The sequence below is a fragment of the Lipophrys pholis genome (assembly GCF_963383615.2).
Source record: "Lipophrys pholis genome assembly, chromosome: 21".
In the NCBI taxonomy this organism is placed as follows: domain Eukaryota; kingdom Metazoa; phylum Chordata; class Actinopteri; order Blenniiformes; family Blenniidae; genus Lipophrys; species Lipophrys pholis.
In genome coordinates this window covers 10,875,206-10,898,164 of record NC_137649.1, presented here as the reverse complement: position 1 = coordinate 10,898,164, position 22,959 = coordinate 10,875,206, and the positions used below count along the sequence as shown (strand labels likewise).

The window sequence follows — 22,959 nt, the reverse complement described above, 5'->3', positions numbered from 1 at the left end:
GAGTCTGTGTGTGTGTGTGTGTGTGTGTGTGTGTGTGTGTGTGTGTGTGTGTGTGTGTGTGTGTGTGTGTCTGTGTGTGTGATGACGAAGAGAAGCCCCCATCATAGAGACTGTTGTGTCTCATCCATGACTTTTGTTTGTGTATTTATTCAGTTTATTTATTCAGTTTATTTATTCAGATCTACATGTCCGAGGCAAAACATGATCCACACAAATTAAAGGTTCAAGAAAATTGTTATCGCCTTGTAATTTATATTTGGATAATCAGCGAAAATAGCACAACCAAAACCATCTGTTATTTTTCCATTAGGTTGTATTAATGTATTTTAAGCTGAAATGTGATCAGAAAGTCTGAAAACAGGAAGCAAAACACTGTTTCCCAGGACTGCCAACAAAACAACACACGCTCACTCAATCTGCCCATTTAGCTCTGGATGTTCTGCAAGAGTAAAACAATCTAAACTGTTTTTTTCCCGGAAGTTTTATTTAATCTACTCTTTTAAAACGAAGAGGTACCAACTGCTGCACAGACACGACACGCACAAGGAGTTCAGAAAGAAATGACCTTCATCATGTCATTCAATTTAGGATATTCTGCTAAATCTGGTTAATATATCTCTTCGTTTCTGAAGGTTAATTCAATTTATTACGTATTGCAATCTAACACAAAAGACCAAAAAATATGAAGCAAACAGTTTTCAGGACAGAGCTGTCAGCACAATACCATACCAACATTTGGGGGTTTGGGAATTTACAATTTTCCGCAAAAAAACAACAATCGAAACTTTTTTTTTTCCTTTCAAGGTTGAGTTAACCGGTATTGTGTTGAATTATTAGCAGTTAGTCTGAAAGTATTGAACTTTGTAGGTGTTTAGAATGGATCAGAATGAAACACCACCACAGTCAGACACACAAACACGCCCGGTACCTGCTTTCATTTTGTTTACAGATAAATAAATGACTGTTTCTGAATGATCACGGCCTGATGCAAGCCACTGCCTGGAGGAGGCTGCACGCTGGTGTGTGTGTGTGTGTGTGTGTGTGTGTGTGTGTGTGTGTGTGTAACACATCAAGAGAATGAAAGCAAGTGAGAGAGAGAGAGAGAGAGAGAGAGAGAGAGAGAGAGAGAGAGAGAGAGAGAGAGAGAGAGAGAGAGAGAGAGAGAGAGAGAGAGAGAGAGAGAGAGAGAGAGAGAGAGAGAGAGAGAGAGAGAGAGAGAGAGAAGGGTCCAACTCAGCCATTTTGTAAAAGGTGACTCTGCGGTTGCCGTTGTTACTCTTCCCCCTGTGCATGTCTATCTTTGTACACTCCCCAGATCGCAAGTTTAGCCAACACGAGCTCTCCGACTCGCTCATGAACATTTGTAAAGATATATATAAATATTTAAATTACTTTTCTTGTAGGCTTTCAACTATATATATGTTAAATCCCTACCTTCTAAAATGCTGGTGTTCAATAAAGACAGTTGCTACGTGTTCTACAATTTACTCTGGGTTGACTACACACACACACACACACACACACACACACACACACACACACACACACACACACACACACACACACACACACACACACACACACACACACACACACACACACACACACACACACACACACACACACACACACACACACACACACACACTTACCCACATCACATAGAAATATACACATATGGAGGCAGCAGAGCAAGTAGAGACTAAAGAGAAACAGCACAGATCAAAGCCAGTGACAGTGAATTATCTATACGAGTTCACAGGGTTAAAATTATGAAAAGCCAGAGTTCCTCTCGAACGTTGGGAGAGAAGGCCCTACCTACAGAAAAGTTCAAACGCCTCCTTTGTGCTCACAAGCACATGTGTTTTCTTTCGGTTTGAGCGACTTCTGTCAGATTTTCTTTCTTTTTTTTTTCCTTCTTCTTCTTCTTCTTTGTTTTGTTTATTTATATTTCAAAAAAGCTAAAAATCTAATGATAAAACGCAGAGAGAGGAACAGCTGCCTGCTGGCGTCTCCATCCCGGCTCTGCAGGTTGTGTTTACTCTTTAATATTCCCGTCATCTGAAAGGAGGTCACGTTCGCTGCACAACACAGGAACACATAATCAGACAGGATGCATTTACAGTGATGCCTGCGCGGGTTTGTCACCCCGCATCAGCGCCAGCGAAGCTTCAGGTGGAAAGTAATGGATGTAAAGTGAGATGTAAAGGAAGGAAGTGACACAGGTGCACAGTACCAGTATATTCCCAGTCTTGCTGTTATTGTTTGGTCTGGTGTTTGACAGATGGCGTTATCCTCAGAATACACACTCGTGCAGTCAGTGTTTTCCCCCAGGTCTGCTTTTTTTTTTTTTTTTTTAGGTTGTACAGCAATGTTGTAAACACAATGTTGTCTCCAGCCACTTTTTTTGTGAGGGCTTTAGTGGCCGCTTTGGGCTTTTTGCGGATAATCCTGTCTAGTATCTCTCTGCCTCCACTGAAAATATGAGCCCACCCACAAGACAACGGGGAGAAAAATGTAATATATGGTCGCAATGTTCCTTTTTGGAGATGAAATTCAATCCTTTGATTGGCCGAGAGACAATAATAAGTAATAATCCCTCACGTTTTTTAAGTAATCATATTATGTAAGAAGAAAATAAAGGGTCTGTTATAAGGCGAATCATTGCCGTTTCCACAAAGAAGCAAGCCACAGTTTTTACATCAGTTTCCTTTCCAGCCTCAACTTCCAACCCACTTCCTCTCAAGGTCAACAAGGGGCCATAAGAACAAAGGAAAACATCCTATTTTTGGCCTCTCAGACTATTTCTTATCTGATTTGTAGCAGTCGAAACACAAATTGAGGTGATTTGTTTTTTAAACAAAAATTCACTATTTCTTTCCATCTATGCAACATGACAAATTGTCAGAAGCGAGAATAATTAAGGAAAACATAATCAAATTAAAAACAAGAAAGGTTTTCTAACTTTTACCATTTTGTTTGTAAAAAAATCTATTTGGTGTTTCTTTGCTATTCACACGATCCAGAGGGGCACCTTTCAACAGTTTCCATTGCTATGTGTGCTGCCTGTTTTAGGACATGTTCATGTTATTTATTTCATGTAGTTCAATGATTCAAACAGATCTTTTCTTAGTAATGCTGGTCCTAATGGTTCTGAGCTCAATAGTGAAGAAGATCCAATGTTTTGATGCTCTCATGTCACAATGTGTGAGCTCGGTGTGACTATTCTCATAGCAGATTGGAGAAAATACATGCCGTCCATTTATAAACCACCAGAACACTGATCACGCCCGGTTATTTTAAAGGCCAATCATGTTCATGTGGTTTGAAACGACACAGAATGTTAAATCTAACAGACTTTTCTGGTATTTTCTGATAAGCTACAGTGTCACATAGAAGAAACATATCTTCTAACGTTTTGCTTTTGCAGTTCGATGTTTTACATTTCAAGTTTTCAGCTGCTGGGAGGAACATCAATCATAAGGCTGGTTGATGTGGAAGAATCGGCCTGATGTATAATCAAACTCATGCATCTTCACCACTGTGCGCGGCGATGGAGCAGAGTGATGCGTATGAAGCAAAGCAGCTCTCTAAATTGGCTCTTTGATGGTTGCTGCATCTCACTGGAGGGTACGAGTACCAACAAATGAGCACAAACATACATTCTCTCCACACACGCACACATACACATGCGCACACACACTCAAGCGTATATAAGCGTGTGCTCAGAGAACGTAACTTAAGCATGCTTTTGTTTATTACTTGCATGATAAACATGTAATGCTCGCAGAAGACTTCCCCACTGACCCCACATCAGAATAATAAACAGCTTGATCAAAATTAGCTGGAAAATGAAATCAATACATCGCCTCTGCCGGAGTTTCTGTAAACTGACAAACGGGCAAGAATGAATCACAAGTTTGACAACAGCAATGCATAATGTGATGGGGCAGACGATGCATTATTCACACTGACTATTGATCGCACTACAATGCAACGCTCAGTTATTACCACATTAACCATCAGAGCATATTTTCCGTCTCTCTGTTTTCCTCCTTCGCATTAACTGTGCAATATTGTTTATTTGGTGATTAAATCCAACTCTGGTTAGGAATAAGTTCAATGCTCTCCATATCATTTACATGCAGTGGGGGTTCTCATGCACAGCCCACATTTAGAGTATACAGCTTTCAGTTCAGAAATGCACACAACAAATACGGCCATTTAAGCAGAAGTGAATTAAAGAGTCTGAGGTCTCAGTGGGACCGTAACTCCTGCTGACTGAGCCCCACAGTCACGAATACCAAAATCTGCTAACTTCTAAGCCCTATCTCTCCCATCTTTCTCCTCTGAAGCTATAACCCTCCTCCTCCTCTTCCTCCTCCTCCACTTCCCCTGCTTCTCTCCTAACACCTACTCCTCCTCTGTCCTGATCCCGATCAGTCCCAGGAATACTGCCGTTTCTCATCTGCTGCCATCTTGACTGTCCCCATCAAACCCTGTCAGCTATCACTCACTCCAGCACACTCACACATACTTGTGGGGATTTCCTATTGGCCTTCTGCATTTCCTTACCTCCGCCCTTAAACCACATCGAAGTCTTAAGTACATGTGAACTGGAGTAGGACCTGGGATGCTGCGCTGCACAAGATAGTAGCGGGTTCAGTTTATGCCATACAGAGACACAAACACAAGAACACACAAACCTCGGGAGGCGGCTGCATTACATTGAAACCTACAAGACTTCCAATCCAAGAAGACAGAACAGCCTGTTCTCCATTGCACCATGATTAACTGTGTGCTGCTGCTCCCATTTGTTAGGATGTTAGGGAATTACATGAAGATGTAATAGAGTTTGATTGGCCTTGTCAGTATTAACACTAACATCAACTAGAGCAATGCAATGGTGATGTTAGACGATATTTTTAATCAAGCAGCAATTCATCGGTATCTGGCATGGTATTTATCAATGGTATTGTGTTGATTTATTTGATTTAAGCCAATGCCCTCGTAAGTCATTAGGTCATCAAGTTCAGGTGATTTTAAAATACATCCATCTTTATTGTCTGGTAAGATTAGACATACATTTGAATGACTTCACTTTTTGATAGTCTAATAATTTAAACTTAAAGTATATTTGTGAAGTCTAAATCGTATCACATGTCCATTTTATTAAAAAAGCTTGGTCTTATTTTTCCGAACTATCAGAGCAGAGTTATCACCCAAGTCAACATTAAGAAGCCTTCTGATGATCTTATCAACTCAAAGCTGAACCCTGGTCTCCTTCCTGTGGTGCTCTGGTGCGACCTAGTGCTCATTAGTGGGACTGCAGCCAGGATTTCCGCCCATGATGGGTTGACTGTGGATCAGATTGATTCTGATTTCAACAACAAAAACGGTCTCACATTTAAAAAAAAAAAAATGTATACAGGCGAGCAATTACTTATTAATCTCTCATGCATGCTTTTGCACAAAGGTGCGTCAAATGTGCAACCAAATTAATTTATCAATCCAGAATATAGTTTAACATTTTTAACTTAGAATATTTGATATTTTCAGAAACATTTGAAAAGATTTTTTTTAAATAAAACAAGGCAATTATAAAAATGTGAGTTGTGTATAAAGGACTAAACAAGGTGTATGCAGGTGATCAAATTGTCTGATTCATTTTTTACCATGGCCTCTTCCCATTTGTGACAAGTAATCCACTTAATCATTAGACTATCATTCCAGTTTTTCAGCTTAAACATTTATATTCATTCCACTTCTGATGCTTCTAAAAAATGTTTACCTTAATCGTACATTAACTAAATACAGACCTGCCAAATTGCAGTGCAACCAAAAGAGCAGGTGAACTCACACACAAGAAGACAAAACAAATGTGGCGCCTGTGTGGATGGCTGCAAGGTGTGTGTGTGTGTGTGTGTGTGTGTGTGTGTGTGTGTGTGTGTGTGTGTGTGTGTGTGTGTGTGTGTGTGTGTGTGTGTGTGTGTGTGTGTGTGTGTGTGTGTGTGTGTGTGTGTGTGTGTAATGTATGCTGATACATCGTGTGTCAAAAGCCCTGCAGGACAACAACCACAACCCTGCCTCGAGACTTCCAGACTGTTAGGACATCTGTCATCGCTGACAGTCATATGTCCCGCTATGTGTGTGTGTGTGTGAGACAGAGAGAGAGGGGGGGGAGAGAGATAAAGAGAGAGAGAGGGAAAGAGAGCGAGAAAGAGAGAGTGACAGAAACAGAGGGATGGGTGGCTCTTTGGCAGCAGGTCAGTGCAGGAAACGTGAGAACAGCCGTACTCCTTAAACATTCATGCCTGGCATCCTCAGTGTCATTTTTCTAAAGGAGCTTAACCGTAACGGTCACCAGAGAAAGAATACACACATGAAGCTGTGTGGAGACATAGAGAGGTGCTTTGGAAGGTTGCAAAGTCAATCAAAGATTTTGTTTGTTTGTTTGTAGCTTATACTGGTATATACAAAACGATGGAACTTTGAGGATACATAGAATTAAGATTGATAAAAGGCGGGTGAAAATCCAAAAAAAGTAAAGGACATTAACACAGACAATGCTTCAGGTTGAAAACATAATTTGTTGGGGGACTGCATGTCTGGTCTAACGACACTAGGGGGAGCGATTTACACACACTTGGATGACTTCTCCCAGGTTTAAACTTCAGGGGCACATTGAGAGTCACTAATTGCATCTAATTTTCACACAAGACACATGGTCCATCCACCAAAACAAATAAGATCCCAGGTAAAATTTAAGATTGATGATATTGTTGTTGTATATAAATCTAGATAATTCTTAAAAATGATGGCAAATATGCATCAATAAGATGATGAAATCCTAAACTGATTTAAAGTCGTAACCTGGAAAATATGAGAGGGTTTAAGCTCCTCATTGTCCGTCAACACGGCCAGTAACTCTGTGGTGTTATGTGAAGTTAGAATTGTAATTCAATGACAATATTTATCATCCTGCCTTAAAATAATAATAATAATAATAATAATAATAATAATAATAATAATAATAATAATAATAATAATAATAATGATCAAATAATTTGTTTTGTTTTGTTTTATAGTTTCCATGGTAAAGACAACACCAACATTTGATGTGAAATTCCCTACTATGTCATATCCTAAATATATTTTCAAATATCATTTTTTATCCTAAAAAACGTATATACATATAAAAGTCGCTGATTTATTGGGATGATTAGATATTACACTTTACCCGGTTTAAAATGTGTTTTAACTGTATATTGAAGTGTTGATAAGACTAAAATAATAACAATAAAGATGGATTCATGATGATCACAGCTATAGTATAATATGTGTTCTGTGACATATATTAACATTGAATTCTCAGTTTCAAGAGAAGTAGTGAGACATTTGTGCTGAACTGCCAATGCATGATAATGATTAGTGTTGTAAGGCCCAGCCCAGCTAATTGGGCAAAAGGTGGGATAGTCAGAAACCTTTTCCAGTAAGAAATGAACATTTGCAGGTAGGTAGTTGGATTGTGGGAAGAAGCTAAAGTAACTTGAGAAATCCTTTGCTGGTTCTGGAAGAATATGCAACCTCCACACAAAAAGGCCTTTGCCTGGATTCAAACCTTGCACTTCCTGTGGTGAGGCACCGGAGCGTAAATTTAAGTATGAGAGCCAAGTTACATTTCTATTGTCATCGTTTTTTACCTTTATTGTGTTCTTTTGGTAGATTGGATTTGTAAAGGCAGACATGTTTTGGGCAAAGTGAAGCACAAAAAACCCTGAAAAAAAAAAATAAAGAAATGAAGTGTCTTATATTCTATTTAGCTCGCAGCAACAAAACTATGTTCAGATTTATTATGCTGTAGCTTTAGTCCTTTGAGTGGAGTTTGATTGTGGCATCTAGCCGACGATTTTGTTTAGATTATCCAGGAAGTTTATAAAGGAAAATTTATTATTCAATAGGTAAATGAACGAGATGTTCAGGGCACAAGGTCACTGGATGTTTTTATACATGTGGAAACAACATGAGTCATGCTACAGGTCGTCATATTCTTCATCTCACCTGTTTGAACACACGAGAGGTTTTGCAGTGACCTATTTGGCACACAAGGGAATATAACATGGAGACGCTGCACTTATCCCTCATCATCAGACTCTCCATTTGATAGTTGGATAATCTATGTTAAGTAAATTAAAGGTGAAGTATGTACTTTCATTTAATGTAAAACAATGAAAAAAAATAATGATGTCATTCAATCAATGTCTATTGTGAATGAAGGGAACCTGGTTGTAAAACTGGTCCAGCGACTTGGATAAACATGAGAACATCTCAATATATGTCAACTCTGCCACAGATTAAAGTTGATCTAAGAATGACTGCTTCCTGTAAGTCACCGTTCATCAAAGTTACTCATGTGCAGGAACAACACATGAAAGCCTTTCGTTTGACTGTAGTATTAGTTGTTGCACATGTAATTACAGCGATAATTGATGAATAAAACATTTATTCTGTGTATTTATTTGTTGCTTACCATGAAGCAGCCCTCTGCTGTCAGCCCGCCCTATCTCTTCTTCTCAGTAGTGGAGTCCTTGCAGGGGTTCCCCATTCACAAAGCCTGCCTGAAATCACAGAGGGCGGAGGGAGGAGAGAGAGTGAGAAGAAAGGAAGGAGGGAGGGAGAGAGAGAGAGAGAGGGAGAGAGAGAGAGAGAGAGAGAGAGAGTTGAGACATACCTTCCTCACTTGGCTGCATTCGGTTTACTGACATCGGGAGAAGCGACCATGCTGTGGAAACTAGTTGAGAATGTCAAGTATGAAGATATTTATGAGGTAACGTTCCCATTCAGCTGTTTGTCACTCGGGGAAATAGACTCGGTGGACTTATTTGGCAGGCATTTGGGGGATAAATGAAAATAATTTTATTTTTGGAGTTTTCGACGAGACTTTAGGCCTGGCAATATTGGTTTTAAAAAATGCAATATATCTATCTATCTATATATATATGGTGATTTGCGGAACCTTTCAGGACTTGATAGGTTCGTTGTAAAAGATATCAGTAAATTTGTGCTCAAATGATTTAAAGTTGGCAGGTCGTGTTATATCTGCGGTTGGAGAGCAAGTCAAGACACTTTTTTGCTTCTGTTGGAATATTTCCTAAAGAAAAGACCGATGAAGAAAAAGAAATAGCAAATTTTTGGGGGGGGGGGGGGGGGGGGGGTAGATAAATGAACGAACTTGCCTTTTTATTTCTATTAACGTTGTGGCGTTCTGAAACATACTTAAAACGAGGTAGCGGTGCGGGGAGGGGGGGGGGGGGGAACCCTGATTTAATCAAAATATCACATCGGAATGGCTGAGTCGATATTTCAAAATTGCAGCAAAGAAAAAAAGAAAGAGAAGTCGGGGTCAGAGCAGGGTGATGGTGTGTATGAAGGATGTAAATGACTTGGCTTTGATCCCAGAACAATATTTTTTTTTTTTAATGGTGAGAACAACAAGGAGGAGTCGGAAGATGGGATTAAATAAAAGGGAGATTCGAGGCAGCGCGCGCGGAGGCGAAAAGCTGCTCCGGCTCGCGCTGAATGGGCTCGAGCACAAAGCACGCGGAGAAAAAGGGCAGCTCGGGAGGCCCTTAGACCCGGGCCCGCTGGGAAGCCGTTGTCTCGTGCCGCACATGGCTTTTCTCCCACGGCGCGAGGGAGGGGAGGCTATGATGTTGTTAAACAAGTCATCCAAGAGGGCAGAGAGGGGCCGCAGCGTCTACGATATCAACTTTAATCGCTGCTTTTGACTTGTGACACCCTGCACACGAGACCCTCACGCGCCCTGTTGTGTCTCGGGTGTTTTGTGATTTTTTTTTCTCTTTCTTTTGCCCTCAGAATGTTAACGAAAGGCAGCTGCACTACAACCGCGTATTTGTGGGCGTTCAATAGGCTAAAATCTAGTAGAAAAATGTCAAATTGGAAGAAAAAAAAAACAAGAATAAAAAACCAAGTGTGGATGCTCTGTCCACATGCAGCGTAAATTGGATTTTGCTTTGAGAAAACATCTGTCTTTCCGTACACTGGCTCAATGGTCGACACTGACATCACTGGCGTCATGGTCGCTGTAAAAAGAAAAGTACCTGTTATACTACCAATCTGATTCATATTGTTTGCTTTGTGTTTTGTCAACGTTGAAGTCTGTTTGTGCAGGAATTGCGTGCGCAAAACGGTCTCTCCAGGCAACAAAGTGCGCTTCACTGCGTCAGATTTTGCCATAAAAGACCCCCAAAGTGCTCTTTTTGTGATGGGAGGGGGGGTTCCTCGCGGGGCTGGATACCCTGTTCCTTTTTCTCCAGCGAGAGAGGGTCCTCCTTTCTATCTCCTGCTGTTCTCGTCGTCTCAGCTCTCCACGGAATTTTAACGTCACTCACGGTTGCGCGAAAGGCTTCACGCTCCGTGTGTCGCCAGTCCCCTGCCTCCCGCACATTAATATTCCTGTAAGTCTCAGTCATGAATAACAATTACACCGTATACCGGGGGTAGAGGCGGGAGCTCGGTGCTCACACTCAGAGCGGCGGCAGCTCCGGGCGGAGGAAGGTGTTGTGTGGAGTTATAGACCGGGTCGTGCCTGCAGATACAAAAAAACAAAAAACGCTTTTGCCTGGAATGAGTTTGTCTATCTGGGCCCAGCACGGTCTGTAGCTACAATCCTGCTATTTCACCGTGATACCAAGAGAGGCTTTACAGATGTTAGTTCACTCCTACTCCACTGCGGTGAGTTTTCTTCTCTCTATATTCTCCGAATTCCTGCGCGCAAACGCTGAATCTGTAGATGGGGTTACTGCAAGGAGCCTTTAGTTGTGACACAGTTTAAATTAAGTTGGAACATTTTCCCTTTAGGCTCTTATGTGTTTTTATTCAGGAGTTTGGCGACAACACCAGAGGCGAAATACTAATCATGGGCCAGGCCTTCGTGTATACTTTCATTTCTTTTGAAAAATTATTCCAGAGCTATAATTTTTCTGTTTTTCTCTGCATCCCGTTCAAGGACCGACATGACGGCGTCTCGAGCCACAGCTCGCGCCTGTCCCAGCTGGGCTCCGTGTCGCACGCAGGACCCTACTCCAGCGCGCCGCCGCTGTCTCACGCGCCTTCTTCGGACTTCCAGCCTCCATACTTTCCACCTCCGTACCAGCCGCTCGCGCACTACCAGAGTCAGGACCCGTACTCCCACGTCAGCGATCCGTATTCCCTGAACTCCCTGCACCAGAGCCAGCAGGGAGCATGGGGCGCGCGCCAGCGTCAGGACGTGGCCGGGGACCGGATGGAGAGCTCGGGTCTCCTGGCGCAGCCGCGGGCCTCGCTGCCTCAGCTGTCCGGGCTGGACCCGCGGCGGGACTACGGAGGCGTTCGGCGGCCTGACGTGCTGCTGCACTCCGCTCACCCGGGACTGGAGACGGGGATGGGGGACGGACTGCTGCACGGGCTGCACGGTATGGAGGACGTTCAGGTGAGCTGAAGAGGACGGCTGACATTTAAAGTGGTTTAATACAACGCACTTTTTTATTTATAGGTTCATACTACGACAAATGTTTCAGCGTTCTTATATTTATTTATTTCTAGGAATTCTAAGATTGCAGATGGGACAAAATAATAAATATATTTACTCACATTTTCAAAAAAAGGACTATTTAAAAATGTTTTATTTAATTGATTAAACTATTTTTTTATTAACAATTTAACACGCACTTTTTAAGCAAGACTATTTCATTATGGGTTTTTGTCTAAAATTAACACATTATTTCCAACAAATAAAGTAGGTAGAACAAACATGGACTATTAACTGTACAGACAAATTGGTAACAGTTGACAGTTGTTCATTGTCTCCGCATGTTTCTCGTGCCTTGAGAGTTAAGGTCAGTGAACTCAGAGCAGCTCCCTCAGGGCTGGACTCTCTCAGCAGCTGTAGCCTCAACACAAATGGCCCTCAGCTAAACAAACTGTTTTCACAGAGTCCAGACATCATCTTCTCTGAGGAAATGATGCTGATACGTGACATAAGGATGGCTTCACACACTGCTGCTGCACGGAGCTCAAATCTTCGTCTATGATTTTAAATCCACTAACCACACTGTCATCCTCAAATTCATTCATATTTAAAGGCGTCCGTATATTGGCTATATTTCTATTTCTAAATAAAACTATTAATTTGTGCTTTACACGCCACTTCATTTATTATTATTATTATTATTATTATAATTATTATTACATTTTGTTAGCATTATTTTGCTGCTTTAAAAAGGCTCCTAACGTTGGTGAGATTGCTTTTTTTTAGTCAGCTGTGCAAGATTTCATCTTCTGCTGGTTTCCCCTCGGGGCACAACCATCACAAATTATTTGCTATTTAACCCCCACTATAGATTTTCATTTCTGGCTTTATGCATTTGTTCATTAACACCAGAAAAAAAAGAAGTGTTTTGTATATTTTTGCCATACGTTGTGAAGCAGTCATGACAGTACCAGGTCTATTGTAACGATTTCTTTAACATGATAGGAAATGACAATAATGAATAAGAACAGCTCGTGTCAGGGAGAATTTAAAACATTTTTACTGCTTGTCTAGATTCAATTTTTGTTTTATTTTTTTACTTGAATGAGTTGTGCGAAATTGTTTTTGTCTTTTTGCTGATGTGTAGGCAAAATGTTATTGCTGATCCAAAAATAAGTGTCATAGGTGCATTAGGGTACTAGAATATGATCACTTCAATATTAAACAAACTGTACTGATATTTGTATTTATCTTGATTCCAACAGACCATTGAAGACACCAATGGAACCAACTTATTGGATCAATCAGTAATTAAAAAAGGTACACACCCTGTCTTTCATCCACTCACGCAGCTCTACAAAGTGTTAGGTCACCAGATATTCCATACATATACAATAAAAATTGAAATTCGTGCTATTTTCATTTTACTTGAATTTTCTTAATCGATTGTCAATTTCTTTTGTATTAACAAAATTGATTGCCTTCATTTTTAATATATGTACACAATGAATTATGATGATTTATGAACTGCATATGGGCAACCCGAGGACCCCACAATGTCAGCAGCAGCTTTGCAGGGATCTAAACAGTCCAATGCGCTGGAGATCAGTCTATTGAGTATTGTTTGGTCCATCTCATCCTGGGTTTTTGGGGGGTAAAGGGTGAGGAGTTAACGACCCTAGTATATTGACTAGCAGGCAGTGTGTCGCTGACAGGCTGCCATGCTGCCGCTCTGATGATGTGCAGTGATTTAGTTACGGGATGTTGAGTGACTGAGCTCCCCGCGGGGCATTTAAACCGCTGATGTAATAAATGGCACCGCTCACGGAGATCTCGTGAGCTCGTTTAGAGCTAATCTGCGGTATTATCCCCCGTGGAGCCATCAAAAACCCCTCACACTGGCCCCGGTGCGCGTGCGTTCACCAGGCTGGCTGCACCGCTACTTCTTACGCCATTAACGAGAGCATTAACGCACGGGATGAAGGAGCAGATCCACTGCTGCCGGTGGGAGTTAAACCGGCCGTGGAGAAAAGACGGGGAGGTGGTTAATGCGATTTGAGTGCGAGAGCCAATCAACAATCGATAACACTGTAATGAGAATGTCGCGCGACATTAAATAACAGCAAATGCCCGGCACGTGGGCGCTTCATTAGGCCGGGGCCGCCCCCAGAGCGCTCGTGGTCTGTCTCTCTCTTTCACACACACACACACACACACACACACACACACACACACACACACACACACACACACACACACACACACACACACACACACACACACACACACACACACACACACACACACACACACACACACAATGTGAGGAAATCAGGGCGATCAGGACACTGTGTCAGGCTGATGCGTAAAGACGCGCCTCTAACCTTCCTCTTTCAGTTCCAATGCCGCCCAAGAACATGGGCTCACTGATGCTGGGGAAGGACGGGCTGATCGGCGGGGTGACCGTCAACATCAACGAGGTGTTCTGCTCGGTACCGGGCCGCTTGTCGCTGCTTAGCTCCACCTCCAAGTACAAAGTGACCGTAGGGGAAGTGCAGAGGAGACTGTCCCCGCCCGAGTGCCTCAACGCCTCCTTGTTGGGGGGCGTGTTGAGAAGGTACGACTTGCAGCCTCAGAGCATGTTGACGCACACTGTGGCGTTCACACAGAAAAGGCTTGTTAGTGTCTGAGAGACCTTGCCTTAGCAAATGTGCTGCCAGAGCAACTATTAATTACACAATGAAATATTTCTGTGCCAGAAGCCCGATTGTACTTAACACTAGATAAATCTCTGGAGGCTGACAATTTTACTTAAATCTTTTCTCACGTTGGGATTCATCTTGATGTCATATCTTAGAAACAGACTGTGTGTTTAGATCACAATTAATTCTATATAAATGTGTTCCTTCCTTCAGAGCGAAGTCTAAAAACGGTGGGAAATGTTTGAGAGAAAAGTTGGAGAAGATCGGTCTGAATCTACCCGCTGGAAGACGCAAAGCTGCCAACGTCACATTACTAACATCTCTTGTAGAAGGTGACTCATTGATTATTTATGGGTAAACTACTTATATCGAGTCTTTCGATAATTACACAGTTCCCTTATACACAAAAATAAAAAAATAAATAAATCAGGAGAGGGTGGAGGACAATCTTGGTGCGTAAAATTCATCAAAAACGAAAGAAAATGTTTTTGTTTTAATAGGTGCCTTATGACATGGAAGCTGAACTTTTCGCCACATCACCATCAATTACGCAGCACCAAACTCTGAAGTCACGAACGTACAGGTTAAGAATCGTCGTTTACTTCACGAGTTAAATTAGAATAACGGGTTTTCGACTACAGTCAGTTGATTTAGTATGGGCTCTCACCGTGCTTCTTTGCGCAATGTTTTATCATGCAAATAGACCCATTTGTTGATCGAAAGACACATAGGCCTATCCAGAAACGCACGACACTCTACTGCAGATTATAATAAAACTATTTATTTTTGCGAGCTTGTACATCTAAAGGTCGCCGGTTCGAGTCCCAACGCCAACTGATCAGCACTCCTAAAGCCAGGCCCTTCAGCTCCTGGCGTTTTGTAAAAAAAAAAAAGCACATAAAGTCAAACTTCTTCTTAATCAAACTTGATAATCACATGATCCACCGAGGTGAACTAGATAGCAACAAAAAAAGTAGATTTTCATAATAAACTGAATATGTTGCTCTCTTAATTTTTTTTTTTTCATATGAAAAACGGTTAACTTCAACAAAGGTGCGTGAAATAATCAGGCGTTAGTTTTTCGTACAAATTGGTTAATGTTTCTATAAATTAAAAAAAGAAAAAGCAGGTGGGTGCATAAGCAGGTGTAAAGGGGGTTGCAGGTGAAAATAAGTGACAGGATGTTGTGAAGCCTTTGAAAAACACTCGTCGCTGTATTAGTATTGTTTGTTGACATCGAACACTGCACCTCTCTCTCTGCGCCCCAGGTGAAGCTGTCCACCTGGCCCGGGACTTCGGTTACATCTGTGAGACGGAGTTTCCCACCAAAGCTGTGAGCGAGTACCTCAACCGACAGCACGCGGACCCCAACGAGCTGCACACGCGGAAAAACATGCTGCTGGCCACAAAGTGAGTCTGATGGCCCCTCTCATTCACTTATCGCTGTATTCACATGTCCACGCATACAGACAGCGCTCCAATGTAAGAGAGAGACTTCAATAGCGTCACTGTTCTACTTAGAGCAAAGCAATATGGGAATTAAAGACGACAAAACAGGATTCAAAATTAATAACAAAATAATTATGAGGAATTCAATCAAATTGTCACTCAAAAAACTGGGCTGCAGAAACATTCATTTGCTGGTCTCTTATCGTTTCTCTGCCATTAGAAAACCCATTGCTGACGTCGGTTTTACTGCCAAAGTTAACATTGATAGAGGGAATTAATCTTTTAAAAGTAGGCACATTTTAGAATAATTGAAATATTGTGGAATTCAATATCCTCCCATGTTCCTTGGGCCCTTTATGGCCGCTCATTAGGATCCCCAGAGAGTGTAAACCCCCCCCCACACACACACTGCTCACACACAGTTCACTCTGACACTGGCTGGAAACGAAAGTGAGATTTAAAATGAAATGAAATAAAGATCAAATTCTTAATTATATGGTTGGCTGAAATTTGCCTCTGAAAATTTTCAGAGCATTTTCAATGATTCACAACTGAGATGAAATATATAGCAAAACAAAGGCAATAAGAAATATTCTGAATGCAATGTGACAGTTTAAGCTATGATTCCTGTTTATTTTACTCCCAGTTCACTTCCTTTCAAGCATTTCCTTTAATGACTGAATTTAACTTTCTTTCACACAGATAATGCAAAATACAGACTCTATGGTTTCCAGTTTAAGTACGACCTCTGCTCCTCGCCTTAGGATCCACACATTTATTGTTCAAGTGACAATAATTCACTTCTTTTTTTATTATTATTATTTAGGTATTTTGAATTTGAATGCAGGATCTTCTAATAATCTCTAGAAATTGACCTAGCTATATTTATTTAACAAAATTAGACAGCAGAGGATGTATAAAGATGGACTGAACCTTGCATTTTCGACTATTGTTTTTTTCACTATTCATAACACAAATCTAATTTGTCTTCATGAATATAATCTCTCTAATCGAATAGATAGTAAATCACCTCGAACAAAGATCCCTTCAGGAAGCTTGTAAATTTGGCTTGTATAAGTAGTGCTGTCTGCTGGCCCTCACTCCATGTACCATCTGCCCATCTGGGTGTGTTTGTGTGGGATATACACCCAATATGTACGGTGTTTTCGCTGGTAGATGTTTGATGCTCACATTCAAACCTGTTCCAATACTGTGCGTCGGTTAGAAATTCATTATTTAGCAGTGGAGTGTTTCAAGTCGTCAGAAAACAACAGCGAGAGCCTTGAGTGTAGCCCCGGGTGGCGGCTTCTCCTCTCTACTCCCCTAACCCCAGCTGGGCTCGGCCTGCACAGCCTGTCACTCATTTGCTGAAGCTCTGCCCTAAGGCCGCTTACAGTGTGTGTGTGTGAGTGAGTGAGAAGAGGAGAGAGAGAGAGAGAGAGAGAGAGAGAGAGAGAGAGAGAGAGAGAGAGAGAGAGAGAGAGAGAGAGAGAGAGAGAGATCTTGAATTTAAAACACAGGCCTAAAACCAGAGGATGAGTTGCAGAAATGTAACAAGGATATCAGCGAGAAAACCTCCTTCTTTTTTTTTTTACCATTTCAGCACAAGATCCAAAGTAGAAAATAAATGAAGATCTAATTTTATTGTTTCTGATTACAATTGACCCCTTTTTTTTTTTTAGTGTGCATGTGTGAGGCCTTAAATCCGTTTCATCCGGAATAATGTCATCTCCAGGCCTGCATATTTTGTCTGTTTTTCCCACATGTATCATATTGCCTACATTTTGAGGCTGTGGTGCTTTTGGCTTCGGGTATTTCATTCATTTTCAAAGATAATTGGCCAGACTTAAGCAACAAAATATTATACTGAGGTTAATATGAGCCAAGATTTTATTATCTAAAAAAAAATTATGCTTGGAGCATCTGTTGATGGAGAGAAAAAAAGAAAAAAAAAAGAAAAGCTAAAGACATCAGTATGCAATATGGCAGACATTTGATTGCAGTGTGTCAGAGTAGACAATTAGCGGGAAAAGAAAATTTAAAGACAAGAAAGAACACTCATTTGTACCACTCCCAATGTTACAATTATGTTGAGATACGAGTTTCTTTGTGTTTGAGCTTTTGTGCTTCTTTCATGGAAACACAAATCGCTGTGAGGCATTTAGGTGAAAAAGCTTGAAATACGTAACAAGAGCAAAGCGTTAAGTCAGTTTTTAAGATTTGACATTTATGCTTATAGTTGGTAAAATGCATTCGATTAGAAGGCAGGGACACACAAAAGTCGCAGGAGCGTTCATGTTAAAGCAAAATACTAATTAAAAGTTGTCAATGAGCAGAAAGTAGGTACGACGTTTCTTATATTCAACATGATGCTTTAACACAAAAAAGTGCTGTAGCAATCTGCACTGATGCAGTTGAAGTTGTGGCTCGGAGTTTCTCTTCCTCCTGTGGATCGGTGGATGTAGTCCTGCTGAGTTTGGGAGCTGCTGAACCACTTGCAAGAATTTCATCAGTCTTGGTTGCAGGTCCGCTGTGAAAGCTATTCTAGGGCTTTTCTCCGTTTGACGACAGGACAATTCACTTTGTATTATTATTAGAATCGATCAAACCCCTGAAAACAGAGTTTTATAAGTCCAATAATTCACTGAAAAGAAGTGCAATCAGGTCAAGTGTAATGTGTGTTTTGTTTTTTTTTCCATGTCTTCAACCAATACTGTTGATTGATTTATGCTTCAAGTTGTGATGCGGAGTGGAACGTTCATGCTAATTTATTTCAACGTCACCGCTTCACACAGTTCATCCACAGACGTCAGGATTATGTTGACATATATTCATGCTGATTCGTACAAACCATATAGAAAAAGTACTCTGCTAAGGGTTGAAGTATCAAACTTCCATTCATCTGCTCAGTAACAATTTGACTCTCGTTCCTACTCTTCACTCTGCTGACACGAGGACTCACCGCTGTCACACATCCATTCAAAAGGCAAAGGAAAGTTCATTATTTAGGTTTATCAGTCGTTCAACTCTCCAGATCGTTAATAGTTGAGTGTTGTGGTGGGAAGTGGGTGGGTTCCATTAAATCTTCCTAATTTCACAGAGGAGAAATGAATGTCGTTCTTTATAATACTCAGGCCTTCCCGGGACACATTTATTTGTGTATTCACTACAGTGAGTACATTCTACAATAACAGAGAAAGCTATTCTATTCGTCAGTACAAAGCACACATCAGTTATTCCAAATATTTCCAAATGTTTATGTCATTTTTTCAAATCTCCTCAAAATAATGACACTATTAAATTATTTCTTGGTTACGTTCGAGGGTTTTACCTGTTTGGTTGCCACATTTTGTAACTTCTTGTTTTACAAACAAGTACTTTTCTAAAGAGTAGGAAGAAATATACACAATTAGATTAAATATGATCATTAAACTTCACAGGAGCAATCTGACAGCAACTAATGGCATCAGTCCTACAGGAGTGATTGTGGGGAACCTCTAAGATAAAGTAGAGACCCCCTTCCTGCCCCTCCAGCCCCTCCTGCCCCTCCTGACTCCTTGTTGTGTCTTCTTCCCTGCAGACAGCTCTGTAAGGAGTTCACAGACCTGCTGGCCCAGGACAGGACTCCTCTGGGCAACTCGAGGCCAGGCCCCATCCTGGAGCCTGGAATCCAGAGCTGCCTCTCCCACTTTTCCTTCATCACACACGGCTTTGGCTCACCCGCCATCTGCGCCGCACTTACCGCCCTGCAGAACTACCTCACCGAGGCTCTCAAAGGACTCGACAAGATGTTTCTCAACAACCCGTCCAACAACCGGCATGGGGACGCTGGCAACAAGGCCGGCGACAAAGAGGAGAAGCAGCGGAAATGAAGCAGGAAAAGACACTGAGCGACGACAGAGAGCAGAGAGGGAGGCAGACACAACAACAGAGCCGTTACACCGTTACTTCTAGCTTTACACTACTGAAGCTGACCCGCCACAGCCAGGGCCGAGGTGGAGGAGGGAGAAGGGGGAAGGCTCGGCGGAGAGAAAAAGGCAGAGGAAGACACCCGTGGGCCAGTGTCAGAGAGCACAGAGGGATTTTTCATCTGCGTTACGTTCTTTTCATTCCCCCGAGGACATGGTGGTTACTGTGTTACATCCATTTTGCTCCCCCTGCCTGCATCCTGTGAGACTGAGATGCTGTGAGCAGCCAACAAACAACCTTGTGTCTGAATGGGTGTGCGTGCGCTCGTGTTTGTCTTCACACAACAAAAAGCATTTTGAAGATTTTTGGGTGATTCTCTCTGTGAAACAGGCTTGTCTGGTTATTTAACACGCGTAAGAGGAGGGAGGGTGTTAATTTATGTGTGTAAATATTTATTTATATTAATTTAAATGGATGGTTGTGTAAATAGGTGCGCCAGCTATTTTGGAGTAGGCCTATTTATCTGTGATTTGACCTTTGTGAGCCAGTATGGGGGGACAGGAATCATCCAGTGTTTTTCTGTTCTTATAGAGCTGTTGTCATGGTGCTGATGATGGGTAGACATGCTTCTAATTGTCCAGTGATTTCATTTCTATCATATTGATAATAAACCATGTGTTTTATTATGCGAGGTGTGCAGCCCGCGCCGTTTCTCCAGGGAAATTCTCCAGCACAGTTGGACTAAGGGTCGGGGTTCAGGTTGCATTCGGGTAGAAACTCATTATGTCATCAAATAGTCAATTGTAATTCAAATAGTTCTTAATTTCAAGTCGTCAAATAAATGTTCTGAACAACATCAAAATGGGTGAAACATAGCGATATTATGTGATGGGTTTCTGTAATATATTTTACCAGAGAACATGATTAAGAAACCAATGGAGGAAGCACTGTGACTATACTTGAGATTTTAGTTTAGTGTCATTAATATCAACATAGAAAGAATTTTCTTTCCTTATGAAAACAGGAAACATCCAAAATATAAACTTCAGGTGAGATTTGTCACGCATTTCTTCTGAAAAGCGATGCAGATTGATCACTATTTTTTCTCAAAGTGAGACAATGGGAGGGGACACCTCCATGTTATCCATCTGCAGTGAGGAAAATCCATGTAAAAATCTAATCTAGAAAAATGTAACGTGGCCATTTATTTAAAAAAAAATCCTCTGGTACTTGTTCCTGGTCTCTCATGCTGCAGGATTTAGTTTATTTTGTCAATTTATCATTTCAAAAAACGAACAAAACTCCGACATCATAACAGCATAACTCAGTGGTTGTCAAAGTAAAAGCGAAGAATCAGGAGTTTCATGGTGCAGGTCTGGGGGTCAAGGTGATGTTTTTTTTAATCTTTCAATTTCTGAGCCCAAAACACAATAATAAGGAATTTGTGGGGATTAAAACTTCTACTCATTTATAAAACACACACGTGTTAATTTGTATCAGTAATTGGCAAATTAGAATTGTAAAATAAGTGTTAAAGCAAAACCACAAGTTCAGCAGTGTTGACATTTGCAGAGTAGATATGAAGAGTACCAGAGTCATATTCGAAGCCTCTGATCATCAAGAAAAGAATTCAGATTGGTCTCGTCTATGAATCCCAAAAGCTGTTAATAAAAGAAAACATTTGAATGGTAAAAAATATTTGGAAGTCCACACACAAGTTAGTGATGTCACTAGGGGATAATATTGTACACAATATAGTTTATGTTATATGTAGGTCATGACAGAGTTTGGTTCTCGTAGCTGGTTGCATTGAGCTTTTACATTAAACATTCCAAATTATTGTTATTACCATTGGCGAGGTTACACGATTTGAAGTGTCCATATATAGCCTACTGTATTGTAACACACACACACACACACACACACACACACACACACACACACACACACACACACACACACACACACACACACACACACACACACACACACACACACACACACACACACACACACACAATGATGGATGCCGTCTAGTTGCAGGGAGATAATTGGCTGTATTTTCTCTTTCTTTTTTTTTTTTTGGAGGGGGGGAAAGGGGGGGGGGGGGGGGGTACCGTGCCTCGCGGCCGTTCAGTGTGGATCCACCGCCGGTGCGCTAATGAATACTGAGCGCGTAAAAACGCACAGGCGAAAACGCAAGGAGAGCCAGAAAAAGAAAGCTAATGAGAAACAGAGGAGAAGCAGGGAGACAGAGTGGAGAGAAAAACACAGAGGCAGGGAGGAGGGAGAGAGGGAAAGTGTCCCGCGGGCTCTGCGTGACCCGTGGAGTGGAACGCCGCGTGACGCAGGTGCAGAGTTCAGTACCCGCGTGTCCGCGAGCGATTCCCGTTCAACAAAAGGCGGTAGGATGCTGAGCATCAGCGACCACAACAACGACAGGTTGGCTGAGAAAACATAAACAAACAAGCCAAAGAAAAGTAGACAAAAAAAAAAGAAGAGAAGAGAAGAGATGTGGCGCAGCAGCAAATGAAGTCGGATGATAAGTGATGGTGTCGATTCAAACCAGGTTTAAAAGCCACTCAATCTAAAATACTTTAATGAAATTTTAATGTCAGGCTCCATTTGTCTGCTCTGGATTCAGCCAAATGGTGCGCCTCAAATAACCCTCTAAAGATGGGGATGTGTTAAACTGCTATCATGCAGGATTGTAAATAACTCCTGCAAGTACATTGCAACATTTAGAGCTCCTATATGTTTACAAATTAAAGGCTTTTCTTAGTAAATACGCTGTCACATTTGATGAATAGTCCGAGGTTCTGCAGGAGTGCCCTGCTTCCTGTGGTTATAAGTGAATGAACAATTGCATTTGAAAAGGTTTCTAGTTTTCACCTAAAAATTGCAGACAGCAATCACAATCTTCCTTTAAATGACAAGTGAAATCTAACATGCACCAACAGGCACTACTTTCACCAGCCTTCATACAACAGCTCTGTAGCTATTGGTGAAGTTTTTTGATGTTTTCCACACATTTCCAATATGGCAACAAAGTTGATTTCTACTCGATCTGAGTATTCTTTCTGTTGAGTTCAGGCTCTTTCAGGAGATGAGAGACAAGCTTGAATATAGTCTGGACGATCTCGCAGATATCATAAACTGCAGCAGCATTATTTGTTGGGCCAGAATTTCCACTGATTTAAGAATATATGCAAACAATCACTATCACTTTTGTTACTACTGTTTATGCGGAAAATGCAGATTTGGAATAATGTAGTGAAATTAATTCAAGATGTCTCAGTACTACGTATTATATGATTGGATGGCAAACTAGGATTTAAAGTAAAGTAATACCTCACAAAAAACTTTAGC

The 22,959-nt window shown here is 41.3% G+C and overlaps 1 protein-coding gene across 2 annotated transcripts; it reads left to right on the top strand.

The window, feature by feature from the left end:
- Window positions 1–8,763: 8,763 nt before the first annotated feature.
- Window positions 8,764–20,448, top strand: tfap2b (transcription factor AP-2 beta). 2 transcript variants are annotated; one of them, XM_080490100.1, is made up of 7 exons: window positions 8,764–8,827; window positions 11,030–11,491; window positions 12,796–12,850; window positions 13,928–14,147; window positions 14,446–14,564; window positions 15,501–15,642; window positions 19,262–20,448. In XM_080490100.1, the coding sequence occupies exons 1-7, from the start codon at window positions 8,780–8,782 to the stop codon at window positions 19,551–19,553; spliced, it is 1,338 nt and encodes a 445-aa protein (XP_080346226.1). In that variant the 5' UTR covers window positions 8,764–8,779; the 3' UTR covers window positions 19,554–20,448. The 2 variants fall into 2 exon arrangements, with proteins under 2 accessions (XP_080346226.1, XP_080346227.1); XM_080490101.1 differs by lacking the exon at window positions 8,764–8,827 and adding an exon at window positions 10,359–10,755 and having other exon boundaries at window positions 19,262–20,280.
- The last annotated feature ends 2,511 nt before the right edge of the window (window positions 20,449–22,959 follow it).

Excerpts from the sequence above, each read along its gene's own strand:
- tfap2b (XM_080490100.1), top strand. The coding sequence starts at position 8,780 with ATGCTGTGGAAACTAGTTGAGAATGTCAAGTATGAAGATATTTATGAG. Across the intron at positions 11,492-12,795 it reads ACGGTATGGAGGACGTTCAG|ACCATTGAAGACACCAATGG; the intron begins GTGAGCTGAAGA and ends TGATTCCAACAG. Across the intron at positions 15,643-19,261 it reads AACATGCTGCTGGCCACAAA|ACAGCTCTGTAAGGAGTTCA; the intron begins GTGAGTCTGATG and ends TCTTCCCTGCAG.